Source organism: Dicentrarchus labrax, unplaced genomic scaffold (genome assembly GCF_905237075.1).
Source record: "Dicentrarchus labrax unplaced genomic scaffold, dlabrax2021, whole genome shotgun sequence".
NCBI lineage: Eukaryota > Metazoa > Chordata > Actinopteri > Moronidae > Dicentrarchus > Dicentrarchus labrax.
The window spans coordinates 27,163,225-27,183,524 of NW_026136714.1; the positions used below are offsets into that span (position 1 = coordinate 27,163,225).

Here is a 20,300-nt window from a genome sequence, read left to right on the forward strand (position 1 = left end):
ATTTTCTTTGGTCATTTATGACTGTATACTGAATATATTTGGGTTGTAGGCAAAACAAGACATTTGAGGATGTCAGCTTGGCCTACCTAATAAGCAGAGTGATGGGGAGGATGATGAAAATTTAAAGCACTATCTGTCTTACATACAGTAGACTTAATAATAATGCATGTAGGGACTGAACCCAGCAGTCAATGGTTCAGATTCATAATAGGAAAACTGTAATCACACAGTCACATTAATAAATGTTCTCCCTGCAATGTCATGGCCAAGTATCTTTTTTAGTCGAAGTATGTGTGGTGATGGACCTGCTAGTCACCTGTCTGCCTGTACACCAAGTTCATCAATCAGTGCATTTGTCCTTCTCATCCTTCCTCCACCAGACTCCAGTCACACATGACTGGGCTCTGATAATGCGATGAAAGGTCTGCAATGAACCCTGAGCTGCATTCCTAAGTCATAAAAATGTCTGAGTCCAATTACTGTACGCTGTGAGAAAGCAGTAGGCAGAAACGCAGATGGAAAGGTGTTATTTTTCAAAGCAGACAGACTGACTTGATGTGTGCAGGTGGAAGCAGAGACACTGGCATCTGGACTCCATGTGTTGATAGAAGATGAGAGGTAAATTTGGACTTAACTCTGTCCCAGGAGCCCAGCCAATCACTGACAGTTTCATGGCTACAGTGTGTCTGGAGCTGCCAGAGAGCAACACCACGGTGGACTTGAGCACAAAACTCGTGTTAGTAGATGTTCAGACCGAAAACTTTGAGCGATTCCTTTCTGTCCTCAGTGTTGCCCTTTCATTTAACTTCGATTCATCTGAGGTAGCATGGTGAGGATTCCAGCAAAGGCTCTGTTTCATATTTGTACCTGGGAGAAGGGATCCGGTTAACCCAACATTTTCAATCACTGACTGAAATGTTTAAACAATGACGGAAATAAATCTGAAGGCCGTCTATCATTTTAACAGTTAATCTACCATAACGTTAATAATGTTATTCACATGCAACACTGTCAATAACCAAATGCAGACCACCTGTAGTATAGCCTGTATAACCCTGTGCAGTTGGTGACCAGCCTTCATATTAATTAGCAGTCGCAGTAATCCACATGCATGACCTCACTGTGTAGCTGGCTTTAGCCATCATTAGCCGAGCTATCGCAAAATATCACCGCAGCTGAGTGTCCAACGTTTCTTTAAAAAGCCCCAAAATTGTGATTTGGTTGACCAGTGGGATTGATATGATGGAGAATGAAGGACAAACACCAACTTAAACTTCGTCAGCCAGCAGGAGCTAATGTTATGGGGGAGGCAAGTAGCAGTAATGGGGTAAAAATCACTCATTGGCTTCAAATGGGGTTGACATGTCTCTGTTCATCTCTACATGTTCTTATAAATGCATAATATGTATGTTCTGTATATTAAATGTTATCATTATTGTGATTACACTGCCAGTTTAGACCATGTGAGGCTGCTGGACCCGTGAGATCATGTGAGAATCCATCTTGCCAGGTTTCAATCTATTTGCTTGTGTCCAGCCACAGTGGTTCTGACGAATCAGCATCCTGTGAAAAACTACTGACAGCCACAGCATGAGATACGGGCGTGTTTTAACGCTAGGTGTGTCAACAATGGCGGCTGCTAAAGAGGTTAGCGTAGATGCAACTAGCATCAATTATATCAGAACTGGAGAGACTTGATGGAAAATGTTTTCCCTCTAAACCATCTGACGGAGTCTGGTTTTAATCTTAACATTTTGAGTATTACAGGAATAAAATGTAAAGTTGCTCATACAATTGCTAAAGTAGCATTGCTAAAAGTTTTTAGTAGGGATGTCCGATAATATCGGCCCTCCGATATTATCGGCCAATATTCACTAAAAAATGTAATATCGGGAATTATCGGTATCGGGTTTTTAGAACCGATGTTTGTTCTGTAGGCTTCAGCATTTCTGAGCCTGCATGAACGCAGCATGGGACGTTTACCGGCGCGCGCTAGATGACGTATAACAACAACAACAGCTACCAGCTAGACTGGTTGGTTGCTAACCGACAACTAACAATTTAAAGCTGAATGATTTAATTTATTAACACAAAATAAATGCAATGCACCTTAAATATTTGACCCTGCTATGAGCTGTTCCTTAACCAAACTAACAATTGGTTTAGAATTTACATTAGCACTCCTTCAGGTGCATAATACAATTAAACACATTAACCAAAGCTAGCGCTTAGCCAGCGCTTAGCATTAGCGCTCTTTTCAGTATTAATACAATGAAAGTTGAAGTTGTTCTCTTATTTTGCACACAGTGTTTACATTTGGAAAGCCATGTTGCATTTATGTATGCATCCAGTGGGGCATCACAATAAAATGAGGCATAATGTGTTAATTCCACAATAGGAGATATGTTATGTTGTTACCTAACAGTTTTGGTGTAAAAAGCCTGCATATATCGGTATCGGGTGATATCGGTATCGGAAATTGAGAGATCGGCAGAAAAGCCAATATCGAGCCTCCCTAGTTTTTAGTATTATGTGCTGCAAGCTGGTTCCACCTCAGAAGACTGAAATGTACAACAGAATGCAATATACAACACTGTCCACCGCAGTACATGTCCAGTCAACATTTGAGCAGCAACACAAAATCACACAAAAAAAGGACAAATTGTTAAAGTCATTTTGACTGGAAGCTGGAAAAACTAGCCAGTAAGTCTTGTGTTTTGTAAACTGTGGTTTGTTCTAAAAGATAACAGAACTGGAAAATGAAGGGGGATACAACTCCTCTGCTACTATTTGCCATCTCAAATTGTGGTTCCAAATTTAAAAATATGTTTTCATAATGTTTGAGAAAAAACATTGTGTAAACAGAAATCTCTTTGTTGAAGGGAAGGTAACATGATATTTGTGATGGGGTCATACAGAACGGTCTTTAGTAACTTCGCTCTGTGATCAAAGAACATGCATATCAAGTATCAACAGAAACCGTAACATCCTGATGCAAAAAACTAAGATGCCAACTTTGGAAATAATCATTATTTTGCCAGTTGGATTATTTATAATTCAAAGAAATATCAAAAGATGAGAGCTCTTCCCCCAAACACACTCCTGATATAATGTTAACAACACGTGTTGTTCACCCACATTAACTTAACTTGGGGCGGCAGTAGCTCAGTCTATAGGGACTTGGCTTGGATGTATATGTATATAGAATGGGTCAAATGCAGTGGACAAGTTTCATTTCATGTATATAAATGCTGTATATATGGTGAAATGACAATGAAAGACTGATATTTGATATTTTAAACTTAACTTTAACCTAATGGCCCAGATAAAGGTGCAAGAGCATTCACTTCCAAATTCTCCACATTCTCTGCCTTCAGTGAGACTGACCCTAAAATATTTCCTCATTTCCCCTCCCAGAAGAATAATATTGAGACATGAAGGGGTGACCCAACATGACAGTAACTCAACACTTCTACAATTTTAGCCTGAACTATCAGATATGACACTATGCAACTTTGTAGTTAGAAACAAGTATGTTTATTTATAATACCCCTTTCAAGAGCAGATGAAGAGCTTCACAATAAAAGACAAAACAGAGAAAGCCATGTTTCAACCTATGCAACCTATGTTACATACTGTAGCAACACAACAATAATGTCTTTAACATTCTAACATTCTCTGTATTTCATAAATACATATAATACACTGTGCAGGCAGTTTTTTGCAGCAACATGTCACACATTACGCTAGCACAATTCAAAGCCAATAACACTGCGTCAACAAATGGTAAATATAATTTGATAGTATGTTTTGTTTTTTGTTTTTTTGGCCTTTTCATGCCTTTATTAGATAGGGACAGCCGAAGATAGACAGGAAAGGTGGGTAGAGAGAGAGGGTATGACACGCAGCAGGTCGGATTCGAACCCAGGCCACTGCAGCAACTCCGTCTATGGGTCACCAGCTCTACTGACTGAGCTAACCGGCGCCCAATTTGACAGTATGTTTAACAAGAACCTAGCTCAAAAACGATCTCATATGCAATCACTGAGGAAACCAGCAACAAAGGTTCAGTCTCTACAGGTATTACAGTGTCTGTTTGTACTTCTGTGACCTAAAAGTTACTGACTCCACCCAAACTGCTAAATAGATATTGGCAGAAAAAGCAAAATATAGAAACAGATAAATGTGTCTCATTCCCTAGCTGCCATGTTTACCTGAATAAAAGACTGGGGGCCAGATGGATTAACAACATATACACACAAAATCACATAAATACATTTCTCACAAATGAACTAGCACTGTGAGGATATGTACACCTAGCACAGACTTCAGACCATGCATGTACATGCTTTTCTACAACCAGCTACAGGTGATAAGGGTGGAGATGAAAATAAAGAGGAAATCTAAATGATGAAACAAAAGTTTGTTAAGGTGGTCAGCCAATTTCACTGACTGTGTGATTTCATTTTGTCATTTTATATTGGACTTGTGTTCTCAGTTGAAGCATTCTTTTTACATACATTAAGAAGCAAAGGGAATGCTGTTTGGCTGTAATTTTTCCCCGTATTAATGTTCTATTTTATCACTGTCGCACTCTGTTTGAGCGCTGCTCTTTCAGTTACCCAAACTGATTTTCAACCAATCATATTGTTGTTTTTTTCTACCCTCTGCTTTTATTCCAGTAAAAAGTAAAGTGGGTTCCAGTGCAGGTTTTACAGACAGCTGAGTAAAAGTGACCAAACCAGACAAAGATAATCTTTCAGATACCCACTTTTCCTGAACACTGACTCTCTGCACATTTTAATGGCAGTATAGCCGTTCAGAGTCAACTTGTGATGCAATCTCATCACAGAGGAGCTGACTCTTGTAGATCAGTGTGTTAAGATGTGTATTCCAGGCTGCGGCTGCCGACAGGGCTTTACATTGCCAACAGGTAGGCTGAGGTGCCAGGAGTTCCTGCTGACTATAAGCTGCTCAGAGCCCACAGCAGCAGACACTGCCATGCATCAGGAGAGCCGTCAGTCAAAAAGATCAAGGCCATGGTGAAATGGGACTGAGCAGGAAGCATAAAGCCCTCCTGCTGCTATCAGCTCAGGTTTTGAAGATTGGAACTAAGCACATCACTAAATACAGATCATTCATGTTTAACATATACAGGCTGCTCCCGCAGCAAAGACAGGATATCCTCTTATTTTCAGAGCTGCTGAACTTGATTATAGACCTGTTGTGTACTGGCTAAAATGCTGTAGTTGTGAAGTGTAGATAAAGTGTAGATGATGTAAATCTCTGGGTGATTAAAGGACTCTGCAAGGCTCAGATCTCTTATATTCTCCAAGCTCATAAGTGTTCAGTTTAGCTGAATTCAGAAATGAATGACATTTCTAAGCTATAGTATGACTGCAGATAAGCAAATATCATCTGCAGTCACGCTAGCAGCAGGATTCTGCGGATGGAAACATTGGTCTGTTGGTTGTGTCCAGGAACTGTGCCTAATTATACTTTCAACTACCAGACTTAACAGCCATTGTCCCAAAGTTTTTTAATGTACATAATAATAAATAAAAAAATAATAATAAAATAATAACAGTGCAGATCTGCCACTATCCACATCTCTATAATTCATAAGTACAAAGAGACACAAATACAAAAAGAGCTCTGTGTACAGACCCTGGATTATAGAATGTATACAAGCATGTGCACATCCACGTGCAAGTCTGCAGATGTCCACGTACCCATTAACGTATGAACGGTGTGAAACGGTCACACATGTTCTCAACATAAGGACAAAAGAGAGAGCTTTTTTTCTCCTAGTGCCAAAACTGTTTCACACTCATCGACCCACTGTTTGTAAAGTAAAGCGATATGCCTTTCACCACAGAAAAGGGTTACCCCAGGGGAATCTAAGGATATGTGAGCTATACTTCTGGAGAAGTATGGTGATGTGATGTTAGAGTTCATAGGCAGTCTGGGCTAACCTGCATCAACTGACATTTTGTTTTCTTAAAGCAGCAAGAACCAGTTGGCACAGTCATGCCTGTCCACTTCAAGTGAGCTGCATAAATTACTCCATCTGAGTTCGCCTGATAGAATGTTGGTGTTTCCTGAAGAGCAGTTAGTGCCGTGGCCCAGTCATCTATTAAGAAATCAACATAAAGCCCCTTTCAGCACCTTGGTTCAGCCTGCTGTTGTTCTTGGATGTCTCCAAACCTCGGCCTGTGGGCCTTAGCTGAAAGATACAAAAGCTTTTAGTCAGGAGTTTCCCGTCATGTGTTTGGGAAGCCGATTCACTGACGTCAGGATGGAGACCAAAAAACAAAGCAACAGTGATAGAACTCAAGTCAGGAAGGTTTACATTAGGACTGGCATAAAACAATGCCTGACGGCTGTCAGGGTCAGCTTCAAGTAAAGCTGGGAGATTACTCTTTTATTAGTCAATTCTCCATGATAGCCTGCATCTTACAACTCAGATTAATGAAGCCGCAAAAAAAAAAACTACTTCCTTTTCTTTTCTATTTCCCCCACATTACATGCTCATATGTTGTACTTTGTACACTGCATAGCAACTAGGGGTGTAACGATTCACCAAATCCACGGTTCGGTTCAGAACCGTTACAGCCCTATTAGCAACTAAATAGAGTTACCGTGGATATTCACGGTCCCAATCAGTTTCAAAAGCTCATGAAGAGCAATTTGTAAGATGTGAATTCTGATACTGATGTCCTCATCTGTGCTCACATGATGAGTATCCATACCTTGCTTCAAAGAAGTTGCAGGTCAGAAAGGGTGGACATATTCCACATGAACTCCTAAAACATCTTCTACCATGAGCTAAATGGACCTGTAATTGTATAGTGCCTTTCTAGTCTTCCGACCACTCAAAGCGCTTTTACACTACGTGCCACATTCACCCTTTCACACACATTCACTCAGTGATGGCAAAGTCCATCCAACAGAAACTAACTCATACACGGCATCGGGAGCGATTCTGGGCAAGTGTGGCAATTCTGGGTTTAGCATCTTGCTCAAGGATACTTCGACATGTGGCACCAGGAGCCGGGGATCAAACGCACAACCTTCCGATTAAAGAACGACCCGCTCTGCCTCTGAGCTACAGCCGCTAAAGAAAACATCCAGTTGGCTTATGGTTTAACAATAGCTTGAAGACTTCTAAGAAAAGCATGGGAGTTGCTATTGGTACATTAGAGAAGCAAGCTCTATGTGGCAAGGCATCATTGACAAAGGCTCTGAAACAGCAGAGAAACAAAAAAATCACAGAAGCAATGCGTCAACGACCAGCAAGGAAAGCAAGGACTGCTGGAACTTTCTCACAAAGGTTGGGGTACACTCAAAAAGACCTACTTCGTGAGACATGTTGTCCAACCAGGTCGCAGGGTAAAAGTGTTTACTGGTGTTCTGATTGACCACAATAGAAGGTGAGGTGGTAAGCCGGGTCTCAGAGAGGGGGGAGAGATGAGCATAGGACGAATGTGACATTTACCCACATATGAACTTAAAGTGGCTACTAGCCTCTCATGAGTAGGGATGTGAATCAAGAACCAGTTCCAAATCCTTCAGATGCATTGAAATCGTTTGCCATCGAGCTTATCAATTTATCAATGACACATTGCAAAACAATGACATCAAACTCATGCGTCAACACTGCTGAGACTTGCAACAAGGAGGAGTCATAGAGTCAAAGTCATACTACTATAACCCTACATTGTTCGATAAAATAAAAACAGTAAATACAAACAGCTGTGTTGTCTGAAAACCTGTGTAGGCCTACCTTTTTCCGCACAGAAAATTGATCAGGAATAAATAAGGAATTTGCCAAAAACAAATTTGCTGATAAGCAGAAACGTTAATGGTATTGGTATCAATAAAATCTTATCAATTCCCATCCCTATACATGAGCCTGAAACTTGAGGGTGTGTTCAGGCGTTTCAGCAAGTGCCCCAAAACGACACCTGTTAATGTTCAGGTCATAATCCCCTTAAGCAGCCAAAGTAACGATGACGGGAGGAGAGCAACAAGTCAGGTGACATTAGGCTCGTTCAAGATGAGGGTCTGTGCAGAATCGGAAACCAGCGACCGCTGCACAATGCATGCCGGTTGGATTAATGTCTGACTTGATAACCTCAGTTTTTAGAGCCAGTCAGTGCAGTTGCTCTCCACCGACTGCAAGACCCAGGGTATGACAGGAAATACCTAGCGGTCGCCTGATCTAGACGCTGATTGGCTCTTAGTTTTGACAATAAAAGAGCCTAAAAATCTAACAGGAGGTAAACATTTCTGTGACGCCCTGTTTAGTCTTTGAAGGCTGCTGGTAACTTTCCGACTTAACTGCAGCTTTTTGCCACCGCCTCCTGCCTTAACCAAGTAATTTTAACCCAGACCAGGGCGCTTCCGTAACTTTTACAGGGTACTTAATTTAACACAAACCATGATCATTCCCTAAACCTACCTAAGTCAACAATGATTTGTAACTGTTTTGGAAGCCAATAGGGTTGGGCAATTGGACGAATATATCAGCCATCAGAGAGGCAGCAACAGCGTGTAGAGCCAGAGCCACATTTTGTGGTTTGATATTGAGGACCTTAATATTTGCATACCAATTCATTTCCAAAGCTATGTGTTAACAAGTGTGATCAGGTTTTCCTCTTTTATTGGAAGTACTGGTATGTAGTTATGTTGTGTACGAGTTGGAAGGAATTAAAACAAGGACAATTGGTTGTCTCCAGGTTGTCAAACCCATGTGCCAGAGATTATTTACAAGTTGAACCTGCTCAACTTAATGTGTCATGCAGCTCAGTGGCTTTTGAGTCTTGGTGGGTTGTGATAGCATGTATCTGAATTTTAACTCACATTGAATGGCATCTTATTGTGTCTCAAGGTTTTGAATCTGTATGTCTTTTCTAACGCTTTCAGATTTTGGGGTGTAATGCGGAACTGCAGTCACTGGGTGCTAGCAGGGCTACAAAGTTTTTGTCTTCGTACATTCTTTTTCAACTCATTCAATTCTTTAATTGTCCTTGAAATGTTTTTAAAAATCACTACACTGCTGCACTGCAAGGCAGATTTCCCAACACTGACTGTTTCAAATCCACACACAGTCACTTGCGGTGTCCCCCAGGGGTCAGTCCTTGGCCCCATCCTCTTCATCCTCTACCTCACCCCCCTTGGCCAAATCATCAGCCGTCACAAAATTTCATTCCACTGCTATGCCGATGACACACAGCTCTATGTAAATGCCACAACTGCAACCCCACCCTCACAGTCATCCCCATCTAAACTCACCACCTGTCTGGAGGAGATAAAGGTATGGATGGAGCACAACTTCCTTCAACTCAATAGCTCCAAAACCAAAGCCATCCTGGTTGGCACCCCTCACCAGACCAAATCATCATCCATAAACAGCATCATCTTTTCTGGCTCCAACATCCCCCTCTCATCAATAGTCACAAATCTTGGAGTAAAAATGGACTCCCAACTCACTTTTGAAGCCCATATAAATCACCTATGCAAGACCTCCTTCTACCACCTCTGGAACATTTCCACACTCCGCCCCATTCTCTCCCTCTCAGATGCCGAAAAGCTGGTTCATGCCTTTGTCTCCTCCAGACTGAACTACTGTAACGCACTTCTCATTGGGATTCCTGGCAAGAGTCTGCAGAGGCTTCAGTACATCCAAAACTCTGCAGCTAGGATCCTGATGAGAGTGCGGAAACATGAGCACATTACCCCCATTCTCCACTCACTCCACTGGCTTCCCGTCTCCAGCAGGATTGAGTACAAGGTTTCTCTCCTCACACATCAATGCATCCATGGACATGCCCCCCAACTCAAAGAACTTATCAACCCACAAAACACAACATGCTCCCTCCGCTCCACTCACTCAAACCTCCTCCACATACCCAGAACCAGACTCAGGACCACGGGAGATAGGGCCTTTTGTGCTGCTGCTCCACGTCTGTGGATTGCCCTCCCTGACACCTTGAGAGCACCACAATCCACTGACTGTTTTAAAAAGGATCTTAAGACATTTCTTTTTAGCAAAGCTTTTGGTCCCTTTTAGATGTTTTAAAAAAAAAAAAAAAAAAACTTTTATTTTTTATTCTTTTCTCCTTTTCTTATTTTTTTAAAACTGCTCATTTTTTTTGTTTCTAACCTGTAGCACTTTGAGATCTTTTGATGAAAAGGGCATTATAAATAAAATGTATTATTATTTTATTATTATCATTATTGTTTGAAAACTTTTCATGACCTGATCCAGTGTTGGGTTTTTACGACAGAGTAAAACAGAGTTGAAACACTCACATTTTCTTCCTATAGATTTCATGCCACTGATTATAAAGTGATTAAATGTAATGATCTTGGTGTTATCATGTATGTATGATGTAATATTTGCCTGCTCACACTGACAATCCAGGATAAATACAGCGCAGTCTTCCCTTCAGTCCATCTTGTCTTGGCTTCATTTAATACTTTTTATTTGTCAGCTGGCAGACGTATACAGTGCTGCTCCCTCCCCCTATGGCTCAGCTATGAAAGGTGAATGACATTAATTACTGCCCGTCTGCTCGTCAGCACTCAGCGCAGACTTGGATAGATGCCCTGACCTGCTGTCAGTGAGCCTGATGGTAGGCACTTTGATGTGACATGAGAGGAGAACACAGAGCCCACAGATCAGTTTTCTGCCCAGTCTGCTTCAAACATTACATCAGATACAACAGGGTTGATAACGCCACACTGTCTGCATGTCAGACATCCACAGGAGGAATTCCCTCAGGAGAGATACCTCTATGAATTCTCTATTGGGCTTCAGAAGGATACCGTACTCTTATCGAGCTGTATACTGTGGGGCCATACTGCCAAAAAGACTACTAGACTGTACTCTAACCAATCAGTACCAGTTCCACAAAAGTGCATCAGAAAAACAGCAAATCTTTTCCCATATTATTATCTATTAATATATGTATACTGTTTAAGCCAGCAACCTTTACTATCAAAAGATCCTCCTAAAATGTTACACCCTGGACCTTTTTTATAGTGACATGATTGGCTCAAAGTTCACCCGAAGCCCTCAGCAGCAGTGCTAGGGTGACAACCAACGATTACTTTCATTATTGATCAGTTGATTATTTTCTCAATCAATCCATTAGTTGTTTGGTCCATAAAATGTCAGAAAATGGGGGAAAATGTTGATCAGTGTTTTCCAAGCTGACATCCTCAAATGTCTTATTTTGTCCACAACCCAAACATATTCAGTTTCCTGTCATAGAGGACTACAGAAAGCAGTACATATTCACATTGGGGAAATTTTTTTCTTAAGAATGACTTAATGATTAATCATCAACAATCGTTAATTTAAAAGGACCAGTGTGTGGCATTTAGTGCCATCTAGCGGTGATTGCAACTACTTTGTAATGTAGAAACAGGGAAGGCAACCTGTAGCGTCTGTAGATAAAAACAGCTCATTCTAAGGTAACAAAGACACAATGAGTCTTATATTCAGGTAATTATACACTAATGAAAACATATCTATGAATACTATGTTCCATTTCTAAACACTGGACCTTTAATAGTCAACAACTAATCAATTTTAAAGCTTTCACAAACTTGAAATTGTGAAATTATCATTGAATGCTCTGACTGAGCCTGAGGGCTCTGGAGGGCAAACACTGTTTACTGTTAATACTTCCTGAAATGGTGCATTATGAAAAGAAAATGTCTCTACTAACTGCTGCTATACTATTTAATGTTCCAAATACACATATTAAAACAGACATGAAGGGGCAGATGGTGTTTTAGTGCTGCAACAGCAGCTCTCAGTGGAAGAACCTGGTACTACAAGTCAACATCAGAATATAGGACAGCGTCTGCACATTCACCTTCTTCATTAAACATTTTTGGGCATTTGTGAGGAGAGCTCAGACACAAAATACAAGAAAAAGAGTAGAAAATAATTTATTAAGTGACCCATCTCCTTTTCCCAACAAACAAATTATATTACTGTAATAAATATTACAGGGTGACCATCATCAACGTTGTAGTTCCTTGGGTACTAAAAGAGCAAAGAAATAGTAGGGTAAACACAGGTGTTACTAATGATACTAATGAAGGTTGTCTGTAATATTTAAATAATCTCTTTCAGCCAAAAATAAATCTATTACAGTATATTAATAATTATTTACCTGTCCGCTGAAAACTCCATGTGTGTCCATGTAAAGGCATCACAGCATATCCAAGTAAGTCCACACAGACCAACACAAACTGGACCTTACGTATTGAAAACATGTTCGCAGGATAATAAAACAGTCTAACAGAGGTGGAACATTAAACACGCATCGTTAAAATAGTTCGTAAATCGTTAATTTGTCTACTTTGGTTGTCGTTAGCAGTCCCGCTGTTACTTTCCCATCACCAGGTGATGGACTGACACTCCCCGCCGCCGGAATCAAGCTAGCTAAGACTTCGTAGGCTAATTTCCGGTCAAGACTTTCAAAACAAAAACTATGCTGTGAATATAATATTGAATTAACACTTTAGAGAAAAGCAGATGAGCCAAATAGGTTGAACAATAATAACATTATATATACACGCTCACATTTGTTTAAACAAACATGAATTAAGGTTTTACCAGCAGGTGTATGCTTTTATTTTGTTGTAATTCTGTTCTATCTTTCCTCTCACTGAGCGCTGGACCAATTACTTTAATGATGCTGACCTGGTGCTCTCTTGCCCCGCCCACTGGGGAACTGCGGGGTCGATTTCGAAAAGATGCTAGTTAGCTTTTCTTAGCAAGTCACACATATGAACAAAAGCACAATCACAAATGGAATCGATGCAAATTGTTCATTTTGTTCATTGACTGACTGTTGTTGAATACTGAAGACTGTAAAAGAAGGCTCTTAAATTATTTCACAATATCAAACTGACATTTCAACAAACATGTTTCACTTTATCAGTTTGAATTAGTTGCAATTATGGTCAGAATATTCTGAGCAATAAAATGGTGTTTTAATTTTAACCCAGGTAAAATGATCCTCTGTAGCTTCCTGCTATGACAAATATCAGCAGTGAGGTCTAGCTCCAACACTGTTGCCATATGCCAAATAGGATCACATTTTCTGAAAGGACAGCTCTAATAGAAAAGGGTGAAGGGTTACACTCAGCCTTGGTACATGGGGCACCATCTCCACAAGGTCAGCAAACAGGGACCCTCTCAACAGGCCTAAATTTGGACATTTTGACTTCATTTGTGACCTATAGGCTAGAATGTTCCCAAGTTTTTAAAGTTGGAAGAACAAAAAGACGCTTGCAGAACAGACTAGCAGAATACAAATATAAACATTATATTGACTTTCATATCAGTTACCCACCCACATTACAAGCCTTTGGCATTGCCCACATCCCTGCCTTGGAGTATCGTTGTGATTTCTGTGACATTCTGTCAACTGGTTCTGCTACTGCCAGACAAGTGGGCACAACATTTTTTTTTTTCAGCATAAAAGTTCAAACAGTAGTTAATCTGTAATAATCTTACCTCAAGTTTTTCTCTGGAGCTTTACAACACATCTGCACTCAACAGTGAAAGGAACGTATCAGACAACCGATTCAATAAACACTCAAATCATTCAGCTAAGGCAGTTTCATTTCATTCTTTTTTATTTCAAGGAGCTTTGCTTCATACAAAATGTTTAATGTAGAAACAACTGCAGAATTCAAAGTCTGGCCATGAAACATAAAATCAGGCAAACAATAATTTCACTGAATCCCAAGACCCAAAGAAAGGAATGTTCCAGCTCTGCTGCACGGGGTGGAACTGTCAACAATGTTCAATACTGGTTTTAATAGAAATTTCTCTCTTTTCAACAAACCCCACAGTTTATATCAAATATTAAAAATCAACATCAAAATAACACATGGTATCTAAAAGTACTAAGTTTTCTACATGCACATACATTGTTAGAACATGCAAACATTTGTATTTTCTCAAGAAAAAAGCCACATCTACACTGCCAATGGTATGCAGAAATCAAGAAATCGGATCGCTTGTAATGTTTGGTGGCCGATTGGTCCAGACTCGGGCACAGGTAAGTTTCCTTTGACACAATACACAGGCCGCATAGTTAAAGAAGGTACAGCTGTTTTGATGTTTTTTTTTTGTTTTTTGCTGTAGTGTGATAAAACGTTTAAAATAATTCATTTATCTGCAGAAGAATGTGTTCCTGTCTTTGTCAACAAGAATCATTTCAAGGTTGATTTATGAAAACCCTTTTATTGTGACCTAACAGGACACACCTCCCATGTAGAGCCATGGGATTTTCATTTGACATTGTTGAAGTGGGTAAATGTTATGCATGCAAATATACGTATAAAGTTGCTGTAATCCTAAATATTCTAAATAATCTGTTTCTTGTTTACACTTTGTGCCTTTATGCTTTTTTTTTTTGTTTGCGTGTTTTTTTTCATTGCATTTTCTAAAAAACATTTGGTCACAATCATGCTGAAGCCTGGATCTGAAGAGACCAGCATGTACAGCTACAGGATGGATGGAGAAATGGGATCGTCTTGTTGCATAGCCCTACTCTTGAGTTTTCAGCTTGTGCCTGGCCTCTGTGGTATGTGCCGCTGTGGTTGAACAAGCCCCCCCACCCCGCCACGACTACCCTCTCCTCTCAAGAAATGCTCCACAGATACCTTCTAGCCAATCAGCTGCTGAAAAGGTTAAAATCTTTCCTGCGTGTTGCAGTTTGCCATCATGTAAAAGCGCAGCAATGGATTTCACAAATGACAATCTGATATGGACGTCAGTCGTGTGTCAAGCAAGTTGCATATCAGAAATATTGTTTCTGTGTAGATCAGCCTACATATCCAGTCTAGAGCAGAGTGCAGTTTCAGGCATGGACAGACAGTCCTCCAGAGCTCTGTCACTGATAGATGTTGGGAAGATGTATTTTTAGAAATCCAACAGCCAGAGAATTTCCTCCTTCAAAATGTGAGCAGAGATCAGTGAGGCAGAAGGGGCAGGTGTTGGCAAGTAATCCTCCACTAACTGTCAGATCCACTTCTGGCCGTTGTTAGATATCAATCTGTGGTATTATACATTTCAGGAGTTGCTTGTGATTTGTAATTTTTCTTTTAGAGGGTCCTGTCTCACAGAGCCAGATGAGATTTGGTTATTTTAAAACCTTTAAAGCAGTATGTAATGCTGTTTATACAGCTGAGCCATCTGCCTCATCTCCTACCTATACAGTGCTTCAGTTCTAAAGGGATTTCCTACATTTCCCAGAAACAAGCCCCAGTGAAAGGCATCAACTCCTTGCCTTCAATCAAAAGTGTGTATGTGGACATAATAGCTGTGTCCTAAGACCTTACAACATACTGACAGTTTACAGTTTGTACAGGGATATATTGACTGATATTAGCTCAGGTCGGTCAATAAATCACAAGAAATGTCAGTAGAGAAATCCCAAAGATAGTGTCACCATTACATAGTTTGTCCACAGGAGAGCACTGACAAGTTGATTTTATTCACCGTAATATATCCCACTCTGTACATATCTCCCACAAGTCTTTAGAACTATGTTTAACCAGTCCTTACCAAACCATATCATACATTTTTAACCTACAAGCTTTAAAATCCCGAATCTAGTTGTGTTTTTGCAGATAATATACAACAACTTTACCATTTCGTACTAATTTGAAATTTTAGGGATGCACGATATATATCAGGCCAATATTCCTATGCAAAATATTTTTGTTGTTTTAACAATATAAGGTCAGATTTGTTTCAATCAGAGCTATGGAATATTTAATCATCGATCTTTGCTCACTAGCCTACATTTAGCCTTTCATACTCCCAGGTGTGCATGAACTATTCTTTTTACAAAGCAAAGATCAGTTATCAGTCAGCTGAAAAAATCTATACCCGTGCATCACTAGAGAATTTGGAATGACACTGCCAATTACATGTAAGAAAGAGAGCAAAATGGGCTTTGTTTTGTTTTCTATGATCCTCCTCAAGCATTTTCAAGCCTAATTTCTTAAAGTCTGTTTACAGCTGTGAGTAGTAGTGCATCGCAGTCCATCAACAGCACACCAAAGAGTCAAGCAGATTTAGTGTGCATACTGATATCTTTGAGAATACATACGCATACGCTTGGAGTTTGTATGTGGTATTGAATTAGGACACAGCTAAGGATGCTATTGTTGCTAATGTGGGTGGATAAGTTAGTCACTCTGCCTCTTTTACAATCAGCTTCCTCCCTGTGGATTCTGAACCCTGGTCCAAACTAGCAGCTTTACAAAAAAAAAAAAAACCTTCTCCATTCTGACACCAAAGCCTGTTATGTGAATGAATCAGATCACTGTAACATTTCCTGCTGTCACACTCCATGTTACAGTAGCTGCTGGAATGACATTACAACACACATTTTTTGCCAGTTATCCATCAGTATGAAAAAAAAACCCACCACAGAACAACAAACTGGACCCAGAAATGTAAAAATACATCCATAACAGCTGAAGTTTACCAGTGTTAGTTTTTTAATCCACACACACACACACACACACACACACACACACACACACACACACACACACACACACACACACACACACGCACACACACACACACACACACACAGACAGGGCCTGGATTGACTCAAATATCCATAAAGAGTCAGACTGGATCCCCATTTGCTACTCTGGATCCTAAACCAGAAAGTGCACGCCCCCACCCCTTCAGACTCCAGCTGACCAACTCGCCCTGTGATATCCTCACCAAAAATACAAAAAGAAACTCTACAAGGTGGTCATAGCATCTAAACATGCACACTGTGTTACTGGCATTAATGTAACTGGATTGATATATTTATGCAGTTTTCAGAGTTAAATGCTCGCATAGCTTCCACAATGTTAATTCTTGTTCCCTCACCCATACATGGTTTTATGGTTTATCAAAAACAACAAAAATAATCGACTTTCAGAAGGTTTTTTTCCATTCCTGTCTTTTAAGCGTAGGCATCGTTTCTCTGCTCGCAGATAAGGCTTTCTGTACAACATGTTTTCCTGCAGAGCTACATACACAATGAACCAAACGTCTACTCAAGTGTGGATGCATTAGAAAACAGCTGACATTGCATCTTTTTCTACAGTATATCTAAAAGGATAGGCACTTTGTCTTAAAACATCGCAAAGAAGTCTTTAAGAAACATTAGACCTGAAAACGATGGCAAACCGTAAGCAGTTCACGTAAAACACAACTTTGTTTTTTTCCCCAAGTCATACAAAAAATGCACACAATGAAAAGAGAACATCTACAAGGAAGTTTTATAGAAAACAAATTAGTCAGTCAGGTACTTTTCACTGCCATGCGTTGCTTCGCTCTTGAAGTTTGCAAGAAACATTTTAACACACAAAACAATCACCGCTGTCTGTGTGACAGCACTTCATCTGTTCGACTGACACAAAGGGAATGTCATAAAGGATTAGGCATCATCATGGAATGGTAGAGTCCTAAACTAAAGAACAACACAGCTGTTTGTACAGTGTCATAATGTCTTTGAGGTTTTCCAACATTTTGAACTATCATTACACTGACCTGCTCTTTGTCCTGTTACAATGACTCGCAGTGCCACCACTTTCTGTTGAAACTGCCATACTGACTCTCAAACGCAATTCAAATCTTCAGCTACTGTCAATAAGTAACTTTAGTCACTGTTATACAGTATGTTGCACTGTTGGCTGTAATGATAATGTGGTCTGTTAACCAGCTGATAAAGAGAGCACAACTCACCTCGAGCGTGGTGTTGTCTTTAGCCGTTAGGTTAGCAGCAGGCAGCTGTTTTAGGTAAAAAGCTCTGATCAACCCCATCTTCTCTACCTGCTCAGCACACAGACACAGTTGGAGACTAGCTGGTGAACATAGTGGAGCCTTTAGCAGCTAAAAAGACAGATATTTGTCTCAGGAGTTGGTGGAGACTAAGGGTGTAAGAAAATATCGATATATTGTGTTAGTATTGATCCTCAAAAACACAGTATTGATTTGTGTGTTTGAACCCCCAACCCCTAGATAGCAGTGTTGTAAACATAAACTGAGGGCTGTGATGTTGGATGTTACAGTGACTAATAAATATAAATGCAGATCCCACTGTTCTGATTGCATAAAATCTTAGATTCTTTTTAAATCCCAATATATCCCCTATTTAACAGTTTTGAAATATATTGAATTGTAACCACTATATTGTGAACGTATCGCCAGATTCTTGCCAATACACAGCCCTATTGGAGAGAAAGACACTACTGGACATTCTCAAGTGGTCAGAAACACAACTCCAAAAGGATGTTATTTGTTGCTTTATGTCTGCTCTATGTGCAATTAGGCAACTGTCTGCTAACATGTTTGCCTTATCAACTTTATAAGGTGATAATATGTCAAGGTTGTGTTTGAAGCTTGTTGTGCTGTCCCCAAATAGCAGAAAAAATATAAATGCAGCTCTTAAGTTTTTGCAAATAGCTATTGGCAAAATTAAGCCAAAATTAGCTGCTAAGATTCCCCTGTATCCCCCCTCAAAGAATCCTGTTTGGAGCAAAGCAGCATGTGCAGCGCAAGAGCCTAGTTTCTTCACAAAAAATAAAGCTTATAAGTGTATAATAAACATAGATTTCCTGATTTATTTGTCAGTTGCCACAAGGGGGAGGCTGCATCTTTGCAGTTATTCCAAAACCCTAAGCCTGTCACCATAAAGGAGGGCTTGGTTTGCCCATTGTATCCCCCTAAAAAAAAAAGGTATATATATTTGGAGATATATAGAGAAATTAAAGAGATAATGTCCTATCTTTGATGCAATAAAAATCTTTGTAAGGCAGTGATTCCAGTATGTTCTAGTGCTATTTTTAGATTGTTAAGCATATTATGATGATTATCTGGATAATATCGTGAATTGCAATTATTTTGGCAAGGATAATCGTAAAAAAAAATTATCATCCCATGCCTACTGCTCAGTAATCAGAAATCACCCTTGGATGAAACAGCAAAATACTTGTTTCCCTGGAATACAGACTGAATGACACACAGCAGGTCTGGTGGTTTATCTACATCACCCAAAAATGTCTTTGGATCTTCCCTTTTCTTACAAAGTCAGGAGATATTATCAACCTAAATGTAAATCTGTGCTTAAAATGTAATGCTGTTTGAGGATCAATATGGTGGTGTCAACTAAACACTGAAGGAAAAGCACTGAAGTCAAAGCAAATCAAGCTACTGTAAGACATCTGACATTGGCAAAAAGTCTACTCTTCTGTTTCATAATGCTACGCGCTCTTTAATAAAGATGACACTGTTTTTGTTCACATTCAAATCACTTCAAGCTTTCTCCCGGTTTAGATGTTCTCCCTAACCGTAGCTCTCCAAGTTAGGATTCAAATACGGTATTAAACACACACAGTGACAATGTAAACTAAAGCCTTCAGAGAAGATGATAAAACTCATCACAATTCCTCAAAAATGCATTAAAAAGGTTGGTTTAAAGCCATGCTAGCACCATTCGTCCTCCTCTGCCTCCTGGTAATACCTGGGTGCCCTGACGCCAGAGCCTGGGCTGGTGCTGCCCCCAAAGCTTAAGTGGTACCCGTTAGGCACCCCAAGGTTCTGCTGCGGAGCGGGAAGCAGGGCTCCCATCATGCGAGGCAGTGCGGTCCGAGATGAGCGTCCGACACAGGGGCTGGGTGACACTGACGCAGCATCCTGGAAGACGTCCAGCTGGTCCCGGAGGCTGCTGTAAAGGCTGCCCAGGGCCTCGTCGTGGCCCTGGCCCAGGAAGGGCTCGGAGCTGATACGAGTGACGGGGCAGGGGAAGTGGCGCGAGCCGCTGTGACGGAGAGCATTGTGCTCCGACAGGCCGCGGCTCAGCCGGCCGGGACTCAGAGAGGTCTGGCTGGACACACAGTGCACGGGGGATGAGTTGGCAGTCTTGTAGGCCACCCCGGGCCGCGGGGTGAGGGGGGTCTGGGGGAGCTGCCGACGTCCGCGGCTTGGCGTGCTAGAACTGGAGCTCAGTGCCACTGGGCTGCCTTTAACCCAACCACTGCCCTGGATGAAAATTGGACAAGCAATTTGAAACGATAGAACGATGAGGAAAATATGTAAGCGAGGAAAGGAAAACAGAAGGAAACGGGGACAGGGCCACCGGTGGCAGGAAAGGAAAGGAAAGACACCAAAATGTGATATGTGATGACATGAAAGATGACAGAGAACAAATGAAGGAGAGAACACAAACAGAGAAGATAGAATG

General features: G+C 40.6%; 2 protein-coding genes across 5 annotated transcripts in view; both read right to left on the bottom strand.

The window, feature by feature from the left end:
- The window catches only part of si:dkey-61l1.4 (collagen alpha-1(I) chain), a 71,230-nt gene extending 58,813 nt beyond the window's left edge, over window positions 1-12,417 (bottom strand). The window contains exon 1 of the mRNA XM_051422254.1: window positions 12,195-12,417. Coding sequence (XP_051278214.1) covers window positions 12,195-12,297 — 103 coding nt within the window. The 5' untranslated portion in view covers window positions 12,298-12,417. The remainder of the gene's footprint in view (window positions 1-12,194) is intronic.
- A 1,233-nt stretch (window positions 12,418-13,650) lies between these two features.
- Window positions 13,651-20,300, bottom strand: part of cacna1ba (calcium channel, voltage-dependent, N type, alpha 1B subunit, a) — a 156,738-nt gene continuing 150,088 nt past the window's right edge. For all 4 annotated transcript variants that reach the window (XM_051422242.1, XM_051422244.1, XM_051422240.1 and 1 more), the window contains one exon: window positions 13,651-20,098. In XM_051422242.1, coding sequence (XP_051278202.1) covers window positions 19,544-20,098 — 555 coding nt within the window. In that variant the 3' untranslated portion in view covers window positions 13,651-19,543. The remainder of the gene's footprint in view (window positions 20,099-20,300) is intronic.